The 24,602-nt window shown below is 30.9% G+C and overlaps 1 protein-coding gene across 1 annotated transcript; it reads left to right on the top strand.

Moving 5' to 3' along the window:
* Nucleotides 1–8,549: 8,549 nt before the first annotated feature.
* Nucleotides 8,550–23,931, top strand: LOC113378010 (trimethyllysine dioxygenase, mitochondrial). Its single transcript, XM_026618496.1, has 6 exons — nucleotides 8,550–8,668; nucleotides 14,115–14,333; nucleotides 16,364–16,587; nucleotides 16,917–17,092; nucleotides 22,091–22,315; nucleotides 23,667–23,931. The coding sequence occupies exons 1-6, from the start codon at nucleotides 8,662–8,664 to the stop codon at nucleotides 23,929–23,931; spliced, it is 1,116 nt and encodes a 371-aa protein (XP_026474281.1). The 5' UTR covers nucleotides 8,550–8,661.
* Nucleotides 23,932–24,602: the final 671 nt, after the last annotated feature.

Genomic DNA, 24,602 nt, shown 5'->3' on the forward strand with positions numbered 1-24,602 from the left:
TTCGAATTGGTTTTTCTTGGAGAGACCATAGTTAACTCCAAGTGATTGTGGTTTGAATTCTTGTGATGTGCTTGGTTGACTGTTATCTGTTTAACTGTATACGCTGTTTTAATCTGTCAACCGATATGTTCTTATTAGTACCATCCATAAAAATTTTGTACACTTTGTCTGAAATTCTTTCTATAATTTGATATGGTCCACTATATGGAGGCTCAAGTGGTTTTCGAATATTATCTGCCCTGACAAATACATGCGTGCATGTATTCATGTCCTTGAGTACAAACATATTGGCTTTATTATGATGAGCTGTGGCAGTAGGCTTAATAACACGCATTATTTTTCTATGACAGTCCAGAAATGCTTGTGGATCAGATGACAGTTTTTTAGATGTGAAAAACTCGCCTGGTAGTCTTAATGTGGTTCCATAAACCATCTCAGCAGGAGATGCTTTAAGGTCTTCTTTGTATGAAGAACGTAAACCTAGTAAGACTACAGGTAATACTTTGATCCAGGGCTCAGGAGAGCACATTAAATCTGCTTTCGGAGTTCTATGCCAGCGTTCAACCAGACCATTGGACTGAGGGTGGTATGCCGTTGTCCGTATTTTCTTAGCACCTATTGCATCCATTAATGATTTGAATATAGCTGATTCAAACTGGCATCCTTGGTCGGATGTTATCACACATGGTGTACCACATAGATAAGTAAACATAAATCGGATGTTATCACACATGGTGTGATGTCAGATGGTGTGATGTCGGATGTTATCACACATGGTGTACCAAATCTTGATATCCAGTTTGAAAATAGGGCTTGAACAATCGTGTCTGAAGAAATGTCCTTTAGAGGAATAGCTTCTGGCCACCTTGTGAATCTGTCGATGATTGTTAGGCAATAAGGATATCCATTAATATTAGGTAATTTAATTAAGTCGATGTGAATATGCGAAAATCTGTTTTCAGGAATAGGTATATGGATAGGAGTGAGGTGATTATGTTTTATTAGGTAATTTAATTAAGTCGATGTGAATATGCGAAAATCTGTTTTCAGGAATAGTTAATGATAGGAGTGAGGTGATTGTTTGTGTATTTGGATTTTTGGCACCCACTAAAGAAACTTAAGTTCTTTATATTACGTATATTGTTTATTATGACAATAGTAACAACACTATGTGTGATTATATTATCATTTACAAAACGTAGATATTATTTCAGTATTTATAATGAAAAAGAAAAAAGTTAAGAATTATAATTTTTGCAAATTCGACAAGGAAGAAACAAAAACGAGATCCGATCTGACACTTGAACTTTTGTGTGTTGACAGGTCGCTACAGATCACTCCGCCCCAATGAAAAGATTGTTTCGCATCTCTGACTGCCATCTTGAACTTTTTTGTAATTTTTTTTGGTTGAGATTGTGTGATTAATTTTATTTGTTTGTGGCCGTGGCCGTTTTGAATGCCGTGTTAGCTTGGTGAGTTTGTTGATTGCTTACGTGGCCCGTCGCTGGCGAGTTATCGGTTGAGTAGATGTGGCCCTTCGCTGGTGAGTTAGCGGCTGAGTATATGTGACACTTCGCTGGTGAGTTAGCGGTTGAGTGTTTGTGGCCCTTCGCTGGTGAGTTAGCGGCTGAGTATATGTGGCCCTTCGCTGGTGAGTTAGCGGTTGAGTATATGTGGCCCTTTTGAATGGCGGTTGCCGATGTTTGCTGGTGCTCCCTGTCCTCTGCCGTGGTGCTTATAATCGACTCATTTTCCAGGATAATGAGTGATTTATTGAGCACGTGTTGTTGTTGCTCTCGATGTGCGTGATCGGAGTCTCAGTTGTAGGATTAGAATGTTCTTCGAGTTATGGCAGTTGTGAGCCATTTATATTAATTATTTATATTTTTTTAAAAAATATTTTCTTAATAATTCATGAGACTTCAATTTATTTTTTTGTTACTTCTAAATGTGTCTTGATCTTCTTACCTTTTTTCTTGCTATATGCGTGCTATTAATTCACGTTCGCGGTCACCACTAAAGAAACTCGTGTTCTTTATATTAAGTATATTGTTTATTATGACAATAGTAACAACACTATGTGTAATTATATTTATCATTTACAAAACGTAGGTATTATTTCAGTATTTATAATGAAAAAGGAAAAAAGTTAAGAATTATAATTTTTGCAAATTCGACAAGGGAGAAACAAAAACGAGATCCGATCTGACACTTGAACTTTTTGTTTTGAGCTGACACTATGATGAGTAAACACACTATGTGTAATTATATTTATCATTTACAAAACGTAGGTATTATTTCAGTATTTATAATGAAAAAGGAAAAAAGTTAAGAATTATAATTTTTGCAAATTCGACAAGGGAGAAACAAAAACGAGATCCGATCTGACACTTGAACTTTTTGTTTTGAGCTGACACTATGATGAGCTCCAAATGATGTACATCTGTCAAGTTGAAATGCGACGTGTGTTGACAGGTCGCTACATAAATATATATATATATATATATATATATATATATATATATTCAACAATTTTATTAATTAACTAGTTGGTATTGGTATTTTGCCTTGAGGCAAGTTACATGAACTTCCCGATATGTGTAAATCGACTTAATCAATAAAAAATAAATTAATTTATAAGTGATTAAAATTATTCCGAGTGGATTTATTACACATAATTGAAAACGAACGAACACGTTTACTCGGACTTTTTTTTTGAAAGCAAATTTTCAAAAATCAACAATTTTAATAAATGAACCAGTTTCCGTAGGACTTCCGTAGTATGTTCATTAAGACCAAGTACTCTATCGTTATACCAAGTGAATCGTCTAATTTCAATTTTAACAAAGTCAAAAATACTACTTATTTTCTCAAACTTTGATGAATTTTTAAAATTAAACTACTTGTCGTAAGGCCGTAATATTTCAGTAAGTTCTATAAGACTTATATATAATATAAGTATATGATATATATCGCGAAAAAAAGTTCCATAAAAATCATCTTAAATTTTTTGTCAACAGTTAATTATCAGAAAACCGTTCGGTAGATTTTCACCTAAAACTAATCAATATAATTCCCAACCAATATCTTTCGAACAGTTTTCGATTTTTTAAAATCGATTCGGTAGTATGATCTTAAATGTGTGCGAAAAGTTTAACATTTTTTTTCAAATTACTAAGAAACGGCTCGGCAGATCGTCTCACAAAACTGACAAACGATAGTCCTCATTGAGATACATCAAATGGCTTTTAAACATCTGAAATTGGTTCAGGCGTTTTTGAAAAAACGTCGGTTAAAGGCCTAATTTTGACAAATGCCAAAAAAAAACGATACTAATTTTTAAAAACTTTGAATAATTTTTAAAATTAAACGACTTGTCGTAGGGCCGTAATATTTTAGTATGATCTGCAAGACTATGGTATCTACCGTCAAAAAAAAAATCATAAAAATCGTCGAATTTTTTAAAAAAAACTTTATTACAAGAAAACGGCCCGGCCGATCTTTACCAAAAACTAATCAGCACGATTTCCATCCAATATTTTTCAATTTTTTTTTAAATTTTTAAAATCGATTCAGAATTGCGGGCTAAAACGTGGTCGAAAAATTTTTCACTTTTCTGCTATTTACAAAGAAACGGCTCGGCCGATCGTTGCGCTAGTCCTTATCGAGATACATCGAATGACTTTTAAATTGTTGAAATCGGTCCAGCCGTTTTGGAGAAAACGTCGATTTACGGCAAAAAATATGTTCACACATACACACATATATACACACAACCACACACATACACACATACTTTTTCCAAATTTGGTCTCATTCGATTCAGAATGGCTTGAAACGTCGAGAAAACATAAAATTAGCGAGTCGGACTTTTTTATGAAACCATAAACCTCTCCTTCGGGAAGTTAAAAAATCCATCATCTTCTGCTTTTCTTAAACATATTGTTTGCTTCAATCTTATCAAGATAATGTTATGTATATATATATATATATATATATATATATATATATATATATATATATATATAAGTACATATACATATACGAGGGTCATGTAAAATATAAGGTTCCCACATTTTTTCAGAGTTTTTGATTGCAATAAATGTGTACACCATCGGAAAGCTTGTATTTCAAACTATTTTTTTACATAGTCGCCAGATTTTTCAACGCATTTTTTCTGAGAAGTTTTCCACTTCTGAAAACCCGCTTCGAAGAACTCCGCCGCCACGCCATCGCACGGTCTTCTTCTCCGGCGATTTTGGATGGCTTTTTTGAGTTTTGTTAGTGTCTCGCAGTACTTGTCCGAATTTATAGTGGACCCTTTAAGCATTAACTCGGTAAGCAAGACACATTTTCGGTCCCATAACTCGATGGCCTCCCGCTCCTTTGCTCGTCGTGAACGTCTGTGCGTCCTTCGGAGAACTCCCTGCACCGTTTGAGGACGTGCTGGACGCTGATCAAGTTTTGCCATAAACTTTTTCCAACTGTCTATGAATTTCAATAGATGTAAGCTTCTTCGCGTTTAAAAATCGAATGACTGAACGGATTTCACACCTGGCGGTGAAAGCGATTGCGCGCTCCATCGCGGATGGCTGTTAGATTGGCACTAAGCTTTGCAGTGATCTTCCAGGTAGTTGGAATGGAGTGACAAGGATCAACAATCAAAATGGTGTTGCCGGAATACCCATAGTATCTCGCGCGGCGAGTGTTGGGAGCCTTATTTTTTACATGCCCCTCGTACATACGAGTATATATATATATATATATATATATATATATATATACATACATACATATACAGTGTGTGCGTGTATATATAAGAACTGACCGAACTTCTGAACCAAATATACCGAACGGTCGTGTCACGATGATAGCTCTTCAGAAAATGCCCAAAGCAAGCAATTGCAGCGACAGGACAGTTAGTCTGACTTCGCACACAGGAAAGGTTCTGGCCAAAATCTTTACTGAGACGACTCGGCGCAGCACATTATCGAAGACCAGTTTGGGCTAAGAAAATGAACAGGCACCAGAGATGCCATTCGAAATTGAGAATAATGAAGGACAGATGTCTCGATATTAACGAGGACATTTGCTTCTGTTTGAAAGATTGGCAGAAAGTAACGCCACCCATTTTATTCAAGCTGTACGGAGAATGGCTCGTCAACGAAGCACTCGAATACACTGAAGATTTTTTGATTTACGGGAGAAGAATAGCCACAATAATGATTACGTTAATGATCTCGAGGTGATATCGAAAACCGTAACGTCAACGAGCTATAAAACATGTTGAGCAGAATCGTCGAGCTGGGTAGAAGATACGGAATGGAGATCAACATCAACGAATCGAAAATGATGAGAATATTGAAACGAAATGAGCTTTTAAGGATGACGGTAAGTAATCGAGAATTGAAAGACGTTGATTACTCCAAGTGCTTGAGAAGCATTTTACCAGAGACGGATACTGTACGAGAGGGACCAGGGCAAGAGTTGCAAGCGCCAAAGCGGCATTCACGAAGAAGAGGAAGCTACTGGCGGGCAAACTGAGTGTAGATTTGCGGAAGAGACCAATAAAGTGTTAAGTCTGGAGCAGCATAGTTCTGTACGGATTAGAGACAGGACTCTAAGAAAGGTCGACAAAAACTTTCTGGAATGTTTTAAAATGTGATGCTGGAGGCGAATGAAGAAAATAAAGCAGTCAGATAAGATATCAAATGAAGAAGTCATGGGAAAAGTAGGCGAAGTAAGAACTCTACTGATGACGATACTGAAAAAGAGAGGAAAATGGATCGGACCCAGTCTGCGAGTGCTTCTTGCACGACGTCGTCAAAGGTAAAATAGATGAACTAAAAGGGTTGGGAAGAATAACAATGCAGATGGTTGTTGACTTACGCGAGAAGAGTAAATACAGTGAAATAAAATCAGGAAGCATGGAAGTAAAAATAAGGAAAGGAAAATGCATAAAAGTGAATAAACAAGTGAATAGATGTAATAAAACGGTAATAAGAATAATTAGTGGTGCATGGCATCGTGCCTTAAGGCAGATTGCTGAAACTTCCCGTACCAAAAATTTAAATTTAAAAAAGACTAATTTTTTTTGAATACTTTGAAAATATTAGAATTTTGAAATTTTTGAAAGAAATGACTATATGTATTTTGAAAGTTTAGATTTTTTTATATTTTGAAAATTTTGAACTCTTTTTCAAAGCAATCGTACTACGTGGCTGTTTTAGGAAAAAAATATCGAAGCGCGTAAGCGCCGCGTCGCAGTCTAACGGATAAAAATGGGTACGGAATACATAGAAATGTAAACAAAACTTATACTTATTATTAAAATCTGTATAAAATATCTGATAATTTGATGGGTATATGTTTAATGATCATTTTTGACCCCCAAATGGCACTTTTTTTTTACTCGATCTCCGAAACCGTTAGACCTGCCTTTTCAAAAATTAAATCTTTTTTTTCATGTTTTTTGAATTATCGAAATAGGACACACCGTTTTCTCAAAAACTGAATTACCATTTTTCGCACTTTTTGCCCCGTATCTTTGAAAAGGTTCGACCTGCCTTGTTCAAAAACTAAACAGCACGTCTTTTTGTCAATAGGAACCGATTTTTTTTCTGTCTAAAAATCTATATTGAAAATTTTCGCATATCTTCACGTTGTGAAGGTTTCTGAACATTTTGGCATACCTCAGAAAAAATTAATGTGTGTGATATGTGACAGTATGTGTTTTGTATGGATACAATTTTTTGTCTGCGATTTCGGGCGCACCGATCAACCGATTTGAATAATTCAAAAACGCCATGCCAAGCTATATACTAATTGATTCCTAACAATTGGATCATAATATTTTATTATGAATGAACACAATGTTCTGTAATTCTTCTTTATAAGAGATTTATAATAATATCTATAATTTTCGGAATAATTGAAATGTGGTCTTATATGGGAAATTGTTCATCTTTTCCCTTTTTCCCATATACTATATAACAGATTATTAAGATATAATGTATAACAATATTTATAAACATTTTTAGTGCATAATATCCTTGGGTAATAAACTCACATAATGAAATATTTAAGTATTAATTTTATATATAGAAATATATCTCTTTTTAATTGACAAAAAAAATTGACAGAGAAGGTGATGTTGCAAAATAGACAAAAAATCGATCTTTTCAATGACGTATGATAATACATTAATAAATGTAGTACATATACTCAAAAAAAAAAATGGGAAAGTTACTTTTTACATAACATCGTATGAGTAAGTTCTTGTGATGGGATACATCAAATAAAAGACAAACTTTAATAAATTTATCTTCAATTTTCTAAACGTTTTGACATAGAATTTTGTCTCATTGTCACCAAAATCGAAGTATCAAACATTTGCCATGTTTAACGCTCCTTAACAAGCATCTTTAAACTATGTTTGAGACTTTTGTGTTAGAACAAATAACAATGCAACTAGTGGGGCGCATGGCATCGCCTTAAGGCAAATTGCTGGAACTTTCCGTACCATTTTTTTTTTTTTAAAAAAAAAGATTAACATTTTTGAAAAAAAATTACTTAGAAAAAATTAGATTTTTGACAAACTATAGATTTATGAAAAAAAATGTATTTTGGAAAAAAGACATTTTTGAAAAAAAATGTTTTCTTTATTGTGAAATATTTTGGAAGTTCTGAACTTTTTTTCAAAGCAATCGTACTGCTTTAACTGCAAATATACGAAATATCGTAGCGCCGCGTCGCCGTCTAACGGATAAACATTGGTACGGAACCTATAGGAATGTAAACAACATTCATTAGTTTTGTCAAATCTCTATAAAATATCTGATAATTTTATGTGCGTATGTCTAATGATCATTTTTGACCGCCAAATGAATTTTTTTTTACTTTTTTCACTAGATCTCCGAAACCGCTAGACATGCCCTCGTGAAAATTTAATCAGTTGTTTATCTTGTCAATGCAAGTAAAATGTTTTTTGAGTTCTTAAAATCGGACACTCCGTTCTCTTAAAAACTGAGTTAACGTTTGTGGCACTTTTTGCCCCATATCGAAGCGGCTAGACCTGCCTATGCCAAAAACTGATCAGCACGTCTCCTTATCAACAGCAATCGAATGTTTTTTGAATAATTGAAATCGGTTGAACCGTGTTCCTGAAATCGTCGACAAAAATTTGTATCTGCACACACACACACACTTGCATCCATTTTTTCTAAGGTATGCCAAAATGTTCAAAAACCTCTGAAACGTAAAGATATATAACTTTTTTATTTTCGATTTTTTTACGATTACTGTAACTTACCCTACGGGAAGTTAAAAATTAAAATAATTTCTTTCCTTGTCAATCACTTTTAACATTAAAAAAAAAAATAGAATAAACTTTTAGATAATCAAGGCCGAATCGTTGGTGTCTAGTCTATGTATAAATAATTTTGACGTTCGGCGCCTCGATTATCGTCGTTTTTATAGTTCGACTCGCCCTAGTTCAAATATTATTCGCCGTGGATGCAATGCGAACAGTTGACCTTTGCTGACACAGGTAGTGGGGACTTGAATCTAAAATTACATTTAGTAGTCTAGTGGAATAAAAAGTAGTTGTTGTGATAAGTGATAAGTGATAAGTGATAAGTGAATGTTAGATTCAAAATAACAATGAACGGTAGCATATAATTATAAAATATTCTATTTTTATGCGTAAAAATATTCTCTTATCATTTGTTTGACATCAGGCAGCATGATATCAAATTTCTATTTGGCGTGATAGATTTCAAATATAATTTTAAGAGTAAATCGACTTTCGCATATATGCCTAGCTGCATATAAAATTAAAACGCCAAAAAATACTATGAAGTATAATACAATACAAATAATACTAACAATAAGTATAATACAAATCATACTATGTACAATACAAATAAAAACAAATATAAGTCGTTAGTCATACATAACTAGATGTGGTGACTACTGGATTGTCTACCAAAAATGAGTCATACGCCACGTGTCACATTTATGTTGTCCCTAGTTATATTTTTTATAAATTTCTAAAAATTTTGACAGAAAATGACTAAAAAAAACAAAACACTAAAATGACAAATGTCAATATTTATGGAAAATTCGAGAAAAAAAGATTTATGATTTTTGAAAAAAAAAATTTGACGGTTCAAAAAATATAATTCAAAAACATATACATATATAGATATATCCAACATTTATATCCAAATTAGATGAAATGCTATATTCAAAATCACTGTTTATAGTTTTAAATTTAATTAAAAATCAATGATTATAAATTTAAATAAATGTTGACATGAAAAAAAGTGAAATGTCATATGTCAATATTTATGAAAATAATTAGATAAATAGATTTATAATTTATATTTATTTGATTAGCTTACCAAATTATTTCGGATACCAAAACTTCATCAAAACATTATAGATCACAATAAAAAAGCGGCATATTGAATTTAAAATTAACCATAAACAAAATTTTGACAGATCAAAAAAAATTTAACGACTTCAATAAGAAACAAATAAATTAATTATTCGAAGTTATGTTATAGGCAATATTGCCAAACAAATTATAGATACAAAACATTATTGTAAAATAAATATTATCATATTATATTAATTTACGACTAAGAAGGAAATATTTTGACATTTATAAATTCAGTGCATTTTGGATATATGACATTGACATTCACTATTTTTCAATTAAATGCAAATGTAAAAAATCAAATATTTATATAAAAAATTGTACATTTAGATAAAGATACTGGGTTAATTTAGACTAAAATCCAATTTATTCATTAATTTAAAAAAAAAATGACATAAACAAAATTAAAATAAACAAAACACTATAATGCGTTGGAATTAATTATCAAAGTGTAAAGAATTTTGTGTAATTAAAATATAATATTATTATTAATATATCAGTTGAGATAGATTTTGATTGTCATTGCAAATGCTAATCTTACAGGAAATCTCTTAAATGGAATAGTACAATCTGAGGATCATTGGAATCTGACAAAAACAAACTAGACGAACTAAATATTATATCGTATTATATTAAATTTCGACCGAAAAGAAACTATTTTGTCAGTTATAATTAATTTGAAATAAAATGCAAATGTCAAAAATCAGATCTTTATGTAAAAAAATATTTATTTTCACAATATTCCTGTGTTGATTTAGCCAAACTTTTGAATTTAACAATTATATAATTTATTCATTGATGACTTAAAATAATTATTAATTTATTAAAAAATAAATATAAGGTCATTTAATTAGAGATATTTCTTAGTTGAAACATGAGAGAAAATTTTATTGACATGACAAAAGTATAATAAACAAAACACTATGATGCGAGTGAATTAATTTTTGAAGTATGAAATGTCAAATAGTTTTGGAATATTATAACAAGTTTTTAACTATTTGAAATATATCAATGTTTTACTCGATTTCAAATAAAACATAAAAAAAAATTAATTGCGATGCCAAAATAGATAGTATACATCTAAAATTATAGTATTGCAATTTTGATAAATAATCATCAATTATTTTACAGCACGAAAATTGATAAAAAATTAATAAAAGTGCCAAAAATGAAACATTTAATAGATTTGGACTCGAATTTCTCAGAAATTTATCCATGTTAGTTTCAGGGATAGTATGAATATCAATTTATAGTCGGAAATTTATATTATAAGTGGTTCGTAAGTAATCACAAATTTAAAAAAAAAATCATTGAAATCGGTGAGTGTCTAATCATAAATTTATGGAAAAATTTCAAAGAAAATATTAAGGGCTTATAGCAGGTTCCCAATAGTTTGTGACCAATGAAACCATTCCTAAATATAGCATCATAGAACATGTTAAAATGTTAGCAAGGTAAATAGGACGTAATAGCAAATAGGACATAACTATAAAAGTCACTTGGTTATTCATTATAAATTTTGTAATGTACTCATTTATTCAAATCTTTAATTATTTTATTTTATTTATTATTTAAATTTAAAAAAAAAACACTTTAATCAATAGATCTATCATATTCAAGTTTCAATCCGGATTTTATTTATTTTTGGATTAATATGAATTTTTTATAACACAAGGTTTGAAATGTTGGTTGTCAAACGGATTCAAATTTCTATCAGGTGGATTTTAATAAGGGCCGTCGCAACGCGAGGCTGGGATGCTAGTATGTATATATATATATATATATATATATATATATATATATACAGTGGTGTTGTCGAGCCGGAACGCGCCGGAACGTCGTTCCGGCAAATCATTTTTGATCCGGAACGCGTTCCGGCAAAAGAAATTTGAAAAAAAGTCTACAGTACAGAAAATGATTTAATAAGCGAATTTTATAATTTATAATTTAACTAATTTTATTAAACGCTCCTTTTATTGTAATAAATATACATATATATGTACAAGATGGGTTTTGTAATGATTTTGGTCTCTTTTTTTTTCGAACGGAACCGGAACAAATATAAGAACCGGTTTTGAAACCGGTGTTTTAATTCAGCGTTCCGGTAAAAAAAATATTAGTTCAACACCACTGTATATATATATATATATATATATATATATATATATACATCCCAGCTTTTATTCAGTGGAAACTAAAAGTAATATTTAAAAATTAAACAATTAAATTGAAAAAATTATAAAGAGTAAAATGTACTTTCAATTTGCTAATTTTAGTGTTACTATGTAATATAAATATTAAAACAATGTTTCTCAATTATACTAACATTAAAACTAGTGCATGGCATCGTGCCTTAAGGCAAATTGCTGGAACTTTCCGTACCAAAAATTATTATTATTCTGAAAAAATGAGATTTTTGAGAAACTATAAATTTTTGACAAAAACTTACTTTTTTTTGAACAAAAATAGACTTTTTGAAGAAAAATTTATTTTGAAATATTTTGGAAATTCTGAACTTTTTTTTCAAAGCAATCGTACTGCTTTATCTGCATAGAGACGAAATATAGAAGCGCGTAAGCGCCGCGTCGCCGTCTAACGGATAAACACTGGTACAGAACCCATAGGAATGTATTTTATAATTATTGTTAAAATCTCTATAAAATATGTGATAATTTGATGTGCATATGTCTAATGACCATTTTTGACCGCCGCATTTTTTTTTTACTTTTTTTACTATATCTCTGAAACCGCTAGAACTACCTTCATGAAAATTTGATCAGTTCTTCATCTTATTAATGCAAGTAAACTTTTTTTTGAATTATTCGCTCCGTTCTCTTAAAAACTGAGTTACTGTTTTTGGCACTTTCTGTCCCATATCTTCGGAACATCCAGACCTGCCTTTGCCAAAAACTAACCAGCACGTCTCCTTATCAATACGAATGTTTTTTGAATTATTCAAATCGCTTCATCCGTGTTCCCGAAATCGTCGACGAAAATTTGTATCCGAACACATACACATACACGCACACACACACATACATCCATTTTTTCTAAGATATGCCAAAATGTTCAAAAGGTTTTGAAACGTAAAGATATATAAAAATTTTCATTTTCGATTTTTTGCGATTACTATAACTTGCTCTACGGGAAGTTAATAAATAAAATGTTAATTTGATAGAAGAGATTTCTAAGTCGTTCGATGTCAAAAGGGGTTTCGGCTTTTGTAAAAATAGTCCTAGTAGTTGTACAGAAGTTATGTACAAGTCAATGTCCTGATTTATAAAATAGTTTTTTTTTTCAAGAAACATACAGTACTCAATTTTTTTTGTCCGATAGAAGTGTTGTGTGGTCGACCCTATTTTAATATTTAGTATAGTAATACCTATTTTAATTTTAAGTCAATGATAAGAGAAATAATTGAGATAACAGCAGACTTAATTGGTTTTAGGTACCAATTTGTGATTACTTTATTATCTGCAGTACGTATAAGTTTGATATCTAAAAAACAAATAGAGTTTATTGTCTCTAATTCAACTGCAGATTGTAAATTTTAATTGATGTTATTAAATTCATCAATTATCATAGTGATATCACTAGGGATACAAGTGATAATACCATCTACATTTTTCTCTAGTGGTATGTAGATGTATTTTTTTTATTTATGATAACCAAACTGAACCTTTGATTCAATGAGGTTATTTGCTGTTAGGTACATGGCATCTAGAAATTACCCCAGTGAGGAATTTCCTTACATAAATATATTGCTTAGCAATTTATTAAATCTTGCGGCCACTTTCTTTTCGGTCTTCTGATTGGAACTTATTTTTGCAGATATTTCATTAGTGTGTTTGGGTGGTATGCGCTCTTTTGATGATATTTCATGCTTCTCTCTTTGATAACTTCCTGTACATATTTGATGTTTAGATCCCGGTGAATTGTTTCGTTGAAGACGAGAGGGCGCGCTCATTATATTCCAAACTTTAATGAGTTTTTTTTTACCATGGTTGTTTAGCTCATTATGCAAATTTTAAATCAAAATTCAACAATTAATTTTGATAGGCCAATTTTCACCGAAGACCAAGAGGGCGTCCATTAATTTCGTGATCGAGTTTTTAAGGAATTTTGGACCTCCCATCCCCCTTGCTGATTCGTGGCGATTTTCAAAATTACCCCTCCTCATCCATCAAACATCACGTGTATTTCTAGTTACGAGAAAAATTGTATCTTTTAAAAAAAATTTTAAAAATATTTGGATTTTTTTTTAAAAAATCAGGTGAAAAATAAATAAATGTGATATCTCACTATACACTTTTCTCCTCCCCGTGATATTTTGTGATTTTATGTCAAACCTTTCCTCCCTATAAAAACCTCATGTGATTAATGAACGCCCCCTAATCAATTCGATTTCCAAATGATATCTTTTGATCTGGTTTAAATTTTTGATATCTGGATTTTTCGCAAAATGTTTTGCAAAATTGTAAAAAAAAACAAAGCGAGTTCTGACAGATTAATCAAATTTTTCAAACCGGTGTTGCTCTTTTGGAGAAAACGTCGCAGTACATACTTTTATCAATTAGGACAAATAATTTCGTATGACTTAAAACATCGAGTAAACGTAATAGCAAATCAGATAGCGCAAAAACATAGACTTTTATCAAACTCATATTTACAGATTACAGTATACAAATTGCTGACAACTTTATCCATTTGGTTTCAAACACGGATGAATTTGCAGCGGTTCGAATTTATTTGAGATGGCTCCGAGATCATTGTAGATGTGACAAATGCTATAATAAAGAAACTTTTCAGCGGAAACTCACGTTGCTAGAGTTGCCTAGTGAATTGACGATTGAAAAATTGAGAATCGATAACAAACAGCTTCAAATACTATGTGAGTTCTTGCTCTTAAGATCTTATGTAAACATAATATTAATATTATTATATGTATTTATAAACAGGGAAAATATATAGTTTATATATATATTTTCATTTGATTTATAATGTTCTTATTTATATATATATATATATATATATATATATATATATATATCCTGGCTGTACCCGTTCACGCTTTGCTGTGATTTAGTTCAAATTAAAAAGTTGAACAAATTTGTGTATTTGTTACATTCATTTCAAAGTTACTACTATCTGTTCAACAATTTGTCTACGAATTTATCTATCAACTTGTTAATCACTTTACTATTTTACCGGCTTACCAATTCGCCTGTCAATCTATTTACCTATCAACCCGTTTGCCATGTCTACCAATTTACCTGTCAACCTGTTTATCCGTCTTGTTATTTATCTATCTACCATTTTACATATCCTCCAATTTACCTGGCCACCAACCTGACTATCCAACAAATTACCTTTTCACAAATTCACTTGTCAACCAATTTACTTATCGACCTGTTTATCAATACACCATTTTACCTGGCAATCAATTTACCTGCTTTCCAATTTACCTGTCATCCTGTTCTAAATGTCTACCAATTAACCTGTTCAATAATTTATTTGTTTAACAATATGGCTACTAATTTACCTATCAACCTATTTATCATTATTTTTTATCAATCGATTATTTTATTGGCCTACAAATTTTCCTGTCATCCCGTACTACATGTTTACCAATTGACCTGTCAACCTGTTTATTTGTCTACATATACGTCAATCTACCAGTTCTCCTCTCTTCCATTTTACATATCCTCCAATTTACCTGTCCACCAGTTTGCCTTTATAAATTCTCTAATTCACCTTACGTTTTCTTTTAAGTACAGGCACTAATATTTTGTATGATTATTACTTACATCTCATAAATGCGTTATAATACTTATTTTTTTTATGTTTTCCAAATTATTTTCACAATTTGTTACTTAGGTATCAGATTAAATTCTCAGAAAATTTAGACATTAGTGACATCCTGTTCAATATAATCATAAATAATCCTTAAACTTTAGCTGTCAAATCACAATTATCAATTATCTATTGATAAGAACAATCTATAGATTATGCGCCTATAGCTAAGTGAATTTGTGATCATTTATATTGATGATGAGACAAGAATTATTTTTGAAACATTTGTAACATTATTGTTTTTTCATAAATGCCGCAAAAAATGCAGTGTGTTTTCATTTATATATATATATATATATATATATATATATATATATATATATATAGAGCGGGACTTAAAGGCCCACGGGTAAAAAGGCCCACCAGATTTTTTTACAACAATATAAGCAAGTGAAGGAAAAAAGATGTATATTCAGCCAAAACTTTGTTTATTACGGCTTTGCTATCAAGAGATAAACAGTAATGTTTGAAAATCCATAACAAAAGTATTGCTGCGTACAATTAGATTACATGACATGAATATGATTTTGAAGCATACGTTATTTAATTGTTTTATAAGATGTATTGTTGATTTTAAATAAAATTCAACAGTTTTTTTTATATAACCTCTATAAAAGTTTACACCTGGGTGAGGTAAAACGGACCATCTGGACCCTTACCCAGCAAAGGTTTAAAAAAGTAAACAATAGTAAAATTTTTAGGATTTATCACTATGAGTTAATTTTTTTAGAAATCTACTTTTCATTGTGATTTTTAGTCCATTATCAGCGCAATTTTTAATTTTTCGACACATTTTCATTGATAATGTACAAAATGTCGCTGTGCATGGTTCGTTCAGTAGTAAAAAAATGTATTAACATAAAATGTTCGAAACGATACGGAGAATCTTATTCTTAGTGTATATATATATATATCTATATAAATATACATATATATATATATAAATTTGAAAATGATCTATATAAATATTTATATCTGTATAAATTTGAAATTGCAAATTGACAAAACTGAGCTTAAGACAAATTTAGTTTTATTTTAATTGTACAATAAAAAGTCTAACATTTTCAGGGAATGACAAACATGAATCTGACTTTTCCATCCTTTGGTTATTAGAAAATAATTATGAGCATTGTCAAAAAAAACTGAATTATTTAAAGAAAACATTATGGTGCGGAGATGTAGAAATTAATGATTTTGCACATGCAAATCGCGATGATCTTCTAGCGGACGACGAAGTGGCTAAGAAAATCGTAGCATCTTTATACCAATATGGAATTGCACTTGTGCACCAGGTTAATATAAATAAAGAAAAAAATGGATATGATAATAAACTTCAATTTAGTTTATTAACTACCGTGGTTTGTCATCTTTCATCCAACAGATTTCAAATTTCAGATTACTTTAATTGTAATGCTTTTCACATATATATATATATATATATATATATATATATATATATATATGTGTGTGTGTAAGTGTGTGTGTCTTAGAACAGTTAATTTTAATGCAAAAATAATGAATAAGTTTCGACAAAATAAATTAAATAAAATATATATTATTTTTATTTACGGATTAGGATTTATGAAATACTAATTTATAAATTAAACTAAATTATTCGCAGGTTAATCCGACAGAATGTGATACTGAATTGGTAGTGAAACGTTTATTTCCTATCCAGAGAACTTTGTTCGGCGATATGTGGACGTTTAGTGATGAAATGACGCACAGTGACACCGCATACACAAAATCTGCATTGGGAGCTCACAATGACAACACCTACTTCTTCAACGCAGCTGGGTTCGTTGCTTTATTTCCGATCAACTTTATATTCTAGATATACGTACAGGGCCGGTCCTAGGGTCCTCAGCGCCCGCATGCAACTTTTTTTCTAGCGCCCCTCCCCATTATTTTTACCTGTTTTAACAGTTTATCATTTAAATTATATAAATATTTACATATTTTTTAAAAATTAATTTTGAATAATTCTGTATTTAGTACACAAAAAATAGATATAATCTAAAAGCGTCTAAAATATATTGATTTTAAATTTATTCAGAAAATCGAGGCGATTCGCTGGTTATTAAATCATCATAATCAAATCATAATCGAATATTTTTAAATTTTCATATATTTCTAATATATGTGTAATATTATTAATTGGGTTTTGAAACTTCTTGCTTGTTTATGCGATTTATTCTATTGAGCAAATCATGATGAACAGGAGCAAAGAAAACTAGCCTTTCATTTTTAAACATAACACTCATATTTTATATTGAATTTTTAAAATTTTATTTTAATTTATTTTTTCATTATTTACAATATCCAAAATCGCATGCATTGCTGGTAAACTTTTCCTTATTGATATCGTAAGGGCCAAATTGTATTCATCTTTTTCATCAGAATCACAGTATCATATTGTTGTTTTAAAGTTAAATTTTTATCGTATTTTAAAAGTACACAGATTAGTAAAACATGCAAAAATCACATATTTTCTGAATTACAATGAAAAAAAAAACTAATTATAGTTGTATCTGTATTATTTCTGCATAGTTAATAATTAAAATTAGAGCATGGGCACTACTAGGTATAAAAAAAGCTCAATGATTTTTGTTCCAAAGTAAATTTTGCTTCCATTTTTCATATTTGCTCTATAACCCTAACCACGCATGTCTTCAACATTCAAAGTTCATCAGATGCGAAACATTTGCAACAAAAACAAAAGGTACAATTCAATTTATCGGAATAAATAACTCATTTTCTAAAGCCTGAATCACACGACGCTTGTTTTCTGGGCTGGATAGCATGCTTGATTTTGTCGTGCTAGATTTCATGATATTTTACAAGCCGTTCAAATCACACGATGCGAGAAAGCTTGCTTGCTCTGAGCGATATTTGTTTTAGCTTGCTAGGTTTTTAAATGTGATAAACCACATGTCAAAATTATGCTTCCCTATTGGTTCGAACGAACGAATCCATCCACAAAAATAGCGAACGTTCAAGGTCCTAATCACACGAGGCTTGTTTTTTGGTCTTCTGGCTAGTATGCTGGTCGTCAAGTCGACAAAATACAATCATGGAAAAGTTAGAACATGCGCTATTTTTGTAGATGGATTTGTTCGTTTGAACCAATAGAAAGGCAGTATTTGGTCATGTGATTTATAATATTTGATAATCTAGCAAGCAAAAACAAATATCACTCAAAAATCTAGCAAGCCAAAACAAATCACACTTAAAAATTAAGCATGCTAAAACAAATCATACTTAAAAATCAAGTATTCAATGTAGCCAGCCCAGAAAACAAATGCCGAGTGATTCGGGCTTCATTCATAGATCAATGATTCATCCACAAAAATAGCGCACGTTCTGATATCAAAATCTCGCTTGCTGGAAACAAATGGAGATCGATTACCCATCATTTTGCCTACTTGATAAACAGCATGCCAGCTAGCCGACCAAAAAAGCAACGAAACAAGCGTCGTGTGATTCGGGCTTAAGTACTGATTCTCCATTTTTCATTTTTATTTATAATAATTTGTATCTGTTTTTTGACAAGTTCCATTTCAGCTCGCAATTTTTATTTTTATTTAATCTTTCGCAGGTTTGCGCTTACGAGATTGAACCCTAGATGATTTATTTTTCGATTCCACTTTAACTTCAAACAAAGAAAAAACTGAATAAGTAGATTAAGCAATAAGCAGAACAATAATTTACTAATTCACAAGGTAATTTTAATCGGTTAATTGTTTTGACTGATATCACATTGCAAACTAAATTTGTTTTTTGTGTCTCCGTATCTATAGTTCAGTTAGATTTAAAAATATATTTAAATAACATATAAGGGCGTGCGCCCGCATTTTTCGCATCCATTGCATTCAAGGCAGGACCGGCCCTATATATATATATATATATATATATATATATATATATATATATATGTATAGGTTGTCAAATATCTCCCTTCCAAGAGCAAAAAAGCGAAAGGGAGATATTTGACAACCTAATATATATATATTGAAATATGTGAATTTGGTGTTGATATATATTTTGATGAGTTATTTAGAATCGGGCAGTAACACCAAGTAAAAAAAACTAAAGTAGTTTTGAAATACTTTATTTATCCATACGTTTCGGTCTTCATCGAGACCGTCATTCAGTGGCAAAACTAAAAGATTTTATATGATGTAGGAGGAAAATAATATAAAGTTATAGAACTTATATATAAATACTTACAGAAATTAATTATACAAAAATACACTACACGATTACACTGTGATAAACCAAGCTATTAATAACTGGAACATTTAAACTAATTATTTTTTGACAAATTTTGGTTACATTCTAGTGTGTATAGATTGACTAACGTTTAAATACTGAATGAATTGTGTTTACAAATTTTTGCGAAAGTGTAAAAAGACTGGCAAACATATGTTTTTTAGTAAAATAATAAAATAATAAAATACACGCTTCATTCTGATATGATGGTGTTTTGAAAATGGTCAAGGATTATTTTATAGTCATTGCAAAGCGAATTGTTGTCAGTTCTTAAATTTATGGCCGTCTCCTTGTGTAAAGATATTAGGCATCCTTCGCTAAATCTTCTTTTAAATAAATTATTTTCGAAATGCAGGATCGTGGGATTGGAAAAATCAATGTTATGTTTGAGCTGATTTATGTGATCCGTTAGTTGTGTTTTATTCTGGTTTTTATTTTTAGAGTTGTTTCTATGTTGTGATGTTCTTTTGTGCAAGTTTTGACTGGTTTCACCTATGTAGACGCAATTACAATCTAGGCAATTAAGCTTATAAACTAGATTACTTAGGATTCTTGGGTTAAATTTCGATTTTAATTTTGTAAAAAGAGTTGAAAAAGTTTCTTCGGAAGTACAAACTACTCTAATATTACTTTTACTGAAAAGTTTTCTCCACGGGTATTGTAATTCTTTAATGAAAGGTAAACTTATAGTTCCGACGTAGTTTTCAAGGTTTGGATTATCAATTGAATTATTGTGACGGTTTTGGAGATATAGGATTCTATTTTTTGTTATGGATTGGGTGAGGTGTTGTGGGTAGGAGTTTTTGGTTAGGATTTGTGAAATGAGAGAGAGATTCTTTCTTAAAAGTTTACTGTGTGATAATAATAATGCGTGGTCTATTAAGTTTATGATTGTGTCTACTTTGATAGAGAGGGGGTGATATGAATGGTAATTAAGATAACGGTCTGAGTATGTTGGTTTGTGATACCAATCAGTTATTATTGATCATTTTCAAAACACCAGTTGACCATTTTCAAAACACCACCATATCTGAATGAAGCGTGTATTTTATTATTTTACTAAAAACATATGTTTGCCAGTTTTTTTACCCTTTCGCAAAAATTTTTAAACACAATTCATTCAGTATTTAAACGTTTTTCAATCTGTACACACTAGAATGTAACCAAAATTTGTCAAAAAATAATTAGTTTAAATGTTCCAGTTATTAATAGCTTGGTTTATCACAGTGTAATAGTGTAGTGTATTTTTGTATAATTAATTTCTGTAAGTATTTATATATAAGTTCTATAACTTTATATTATTTTCTTCCTACATCATATAAAATCTTTTAGTTTTTCCACTGAATGATGATCTCGATGAAGACCGAAACGTATGGATAAACTAGCTGTAAGTGGAATTCTGTCTAAGGCAATTAAGGCATCGTGCCTTAAGGCAAATTGCTGGAACTTTCCGTACCAAAAATTATTAATTTTTTAAAAACAATTAACATTTTTGAAAAAAATGTACTTTGAAAAAATAAGATTTTTGAGAAACTATAAAAAAAATTTAAAAAAAAAAAAAAATTTTTTTTCTTTATTTTGACATATTGTGGAAGATCTGAACTTTTTTTTTCAAAGCAATCGTATTGATTTAACTGCATAGGGACAAAATATAAAGCGCGTCGCTGTCTAACGCATAAGCATTGGTACGGAACCCATAGGAATGTTAACAAAATGTATACTTATTGTTAAAATCTCTATAAAATATCTGATAATTTGATGTGCATATGTCTAATGATCATTTTTGACCGCCAAATGGCTCATTTTTTTACTTTTTCCTCCATATCTCCGAAACCGCTAGACCTACCTTTATGAAAATTTTATCGATTTTTCATCTTGTCAATACTAGTGAAATGTTTTTTGAATTATTTAAATCGGACGCTCCGTTCTCTTAAAAACTGAGTTACCGTTTTCGGCACTTCTTGCCCAGTATCTTCGGAACGGCTAGACCTGCCATCGCCAAAAACTAATCAGCACGTCTCCTTATCAATACGAATCAAATGTTTTTTGAATTATTCAAATCGGTTGATCCGTGTTCCCGAAATCGTCGACGAAAATTTGTATCCGCACATACATACACACACGTACATACATACACACACACACACACACACACACATACATCCATTTTTTCTAAGGTATGCCAAAATGTTCAGAAACCTCTGAAACGTAAAGATATATAAAAATTTTCATTTTTGATTTTTTTGCGATTACTATAACTTGCCCTACGGGAAGTTAATAAAGTATTTCAAAACTACTTTAGTTTTTTTTACTTGGTGTTACTGCCCGATTCTAAATAACTCATCATATATATATATATATATATATATATATATATATATATATGTATAATATACATTGTATATATATAGTGCTTTTTTAATCAGCGACTATACATTAAACACACTAGTACTTCCACAGTATGATTTAATTAGTAGTATGGTGATTTGCTTAATTTTTTGATCAAATAAACGATGTTTTTAGACTGCAAATACTCCATTGTTTAGAACACACTGGACATGGTGGTGAAACGTTACTTATAGATGGTTTTAATATAGCAAATAGTATGCGGAAAGAAAATTTTGAATGCTTCAAAAGATTAACTGAAAGAGTCGTATCATCTGAATACATTGAGACAGGATATCATTACACTGCTGAAGGACCAATTATTAGGCTCAAAAACGGTAGCGAAGAACTGGAACAAATTAGGTAAACTATACGCGTAATAAGGTATATGTCCTACTAGTATGTATGTGGAAAAACGATTATTTATAATTAATATTCCCATCTTTACGAAAAATTCAATTATGAAATAATTCTTTGCAAAAATAAAATCTTATGACATGTCATATATCATTTGTTTTGTTCCAATCTTTAGTTTACTACGATCCCACATGTAGTTAAACAAGCACTTATTGTTAGTAGTATGTGCGTTAAACGCATTTCTGGCAGGTGGCATTATAAATGTTTTGATGTTTGCTTCCTTGATAAACATGTAAAATAAGTGAAGTTTGATACTAACGCTACAAGTGTCGTCCATGGACGACATGCGCATAACGTGCTGTGTTACGGATGTTCATGGATGACATATCGTATGTCGGACTTTACTTCAAGATTCATCTCTTACTATGAGTTAGTTAAACTATTGTTAGGTAATTCTAGATTTTATTGCAATTTTTCAACAAATTTTTATTGATAATGGTAGAACAATATTAAAATATATCATAATACCTATCCGTCCGCTCAGTAGTGCTACAGAGCGGCACGCTGTTTCCGTATAGCAGCGACCCTCATGCGAAAAACACTATCGTAGCGAAAAGGTTAAAAATGTTGAACATAGTTTTAATATACATATTCATATTTAAGATATCTGCATATGATAGTTAGTGCTAGTAGTAACATGCTAGATGTGTTGCGTATTTTTAATTATTTGTGTATTGGCATTAGATGACCTGAAAGCAACGGGCGCGGCTTAGGTATTTAATTTTGCTCACATGTTCGAGAGCTGTGTCAATATATTGAAACTAATTTAAGTCGAGAGCTTAGAGAGAGAGAGAGAGAGAGAGAGAGAGAGAGAGAGAGAGAGAGAGAGAGAGAGAGTCGGGAAATTCAATTTATGTCAAGAGCTAATATTGTATGCAAATATATAATTATTAAATATATGGTTTGCCTATAATTATTTTCTCCAAATATTCGAAATGAGATTAGCCGGTACGAAAAAATGTATATTTATATAATGTTGATATTTGTGTTGAGTTTTGCTTTGTTACTGATGGTTGATCATAACAATCATGAAAAACATGAAAAAAATATCTCTAGTTAAAAAATTATGTGTTTTTAAGTACTACCTAAAGCTTTGGTCAAGTTTGTGACTATTTTTCGACTGTTGTGGTTATTTTTGTTCATTTGGAGCCATATCCAAAAATAATATTTCTAGAATCACAGTAAAAAATAATGACACAAATGCCCCAAGTTTTCTCAAATTATGACTATTTATTAAACTATGAATTTAAAATTTTCAAATATGATCGATTTTTACAGACTTTTCATTTATTTATAGGTTTAATATCTACGATCGAGCTATCGTCAAAATTCCGGAACATGATATGCAAAATTATTATGGTGATATGAAACTTTTAAGTTCATACATTACGAATCCGAAATTCGAATTATGGTTCAAACTCCAACCTGGAACAGTTTTACTTTTCGACAACTGGCGAATTTTTCATGGTCGTGCGGCTTATACAGGGCACAGAGTTATGAGTGGGTGTTATGTTTCAAGAGATGATTGGTTATCAAAGGCCAAAACAATGAATATTATTTGATAAATATCATTAAACAATTTTTTTTCCCAAAATTTTTTTACCCATTTTTTTTTCGCCAAAATTTGTTTTTCCAAAATTTTTTTTCTCAAAATTTTTTTTCCCAACATTTTTTTATCCAATATTTCTTTTCTCCAAAATTTAATAAAATTGAATGATGAATACTGATACATAATGTGATACGTAATAATTGAATGACTGATACATAAATTCATAACCCTTAACTTTCCACCATACATCACAAAACTACTCCATTCTTATCTCACAGACCGTAATTTCACAGTTCAAGTAGACAATACACTATCAACGATTAAACAAGTGGCGGCGGGAGTGCCGCAGGGCTCGATCCTGGGACCGTCCTTGTTTAAAGTCTACATCCACGACATGCCCACTGACGCCGACACAACATTGTTGACATTTGCTGACGACACTGCCATTTACAGATCATCACGATCACCTACGCTACTGACTACAAAAGGCATATAGACGCCTTGACAGAATACACGGAAAAATGGCAAATTAAAATTAATCCTGGTAAAACAGAAGCAATTTTCTTTACAAAAAGCCGTTGGTCCATTACACTTACTGACTTGACGAAACTAAAGGTAATGGGCCATGAAGCTGAGTGGTCCAAGGAAGTCAAATACCTTGACGTAACCTTGGACTATAGACTC

This window comes from Ctenocephalides felis, unplaced genomic scaffold, assembly GCF_003426905.1.
Source record: "Ctenocephalides felis isolate EL2017-DRISC unplaced genomic scaffold, ASM342690v1 CF-g0.4_SCAFFOLD_01886, whole genome shotgun sequence".
Classification (NCBI taxonomy): domain Eukaryota; kingdom Metazoa; phylum Arthropoda; class Insecta; order Siphonaptera; family Pulicidae; genus Ctenocephalides; species Ctenocephalides felis.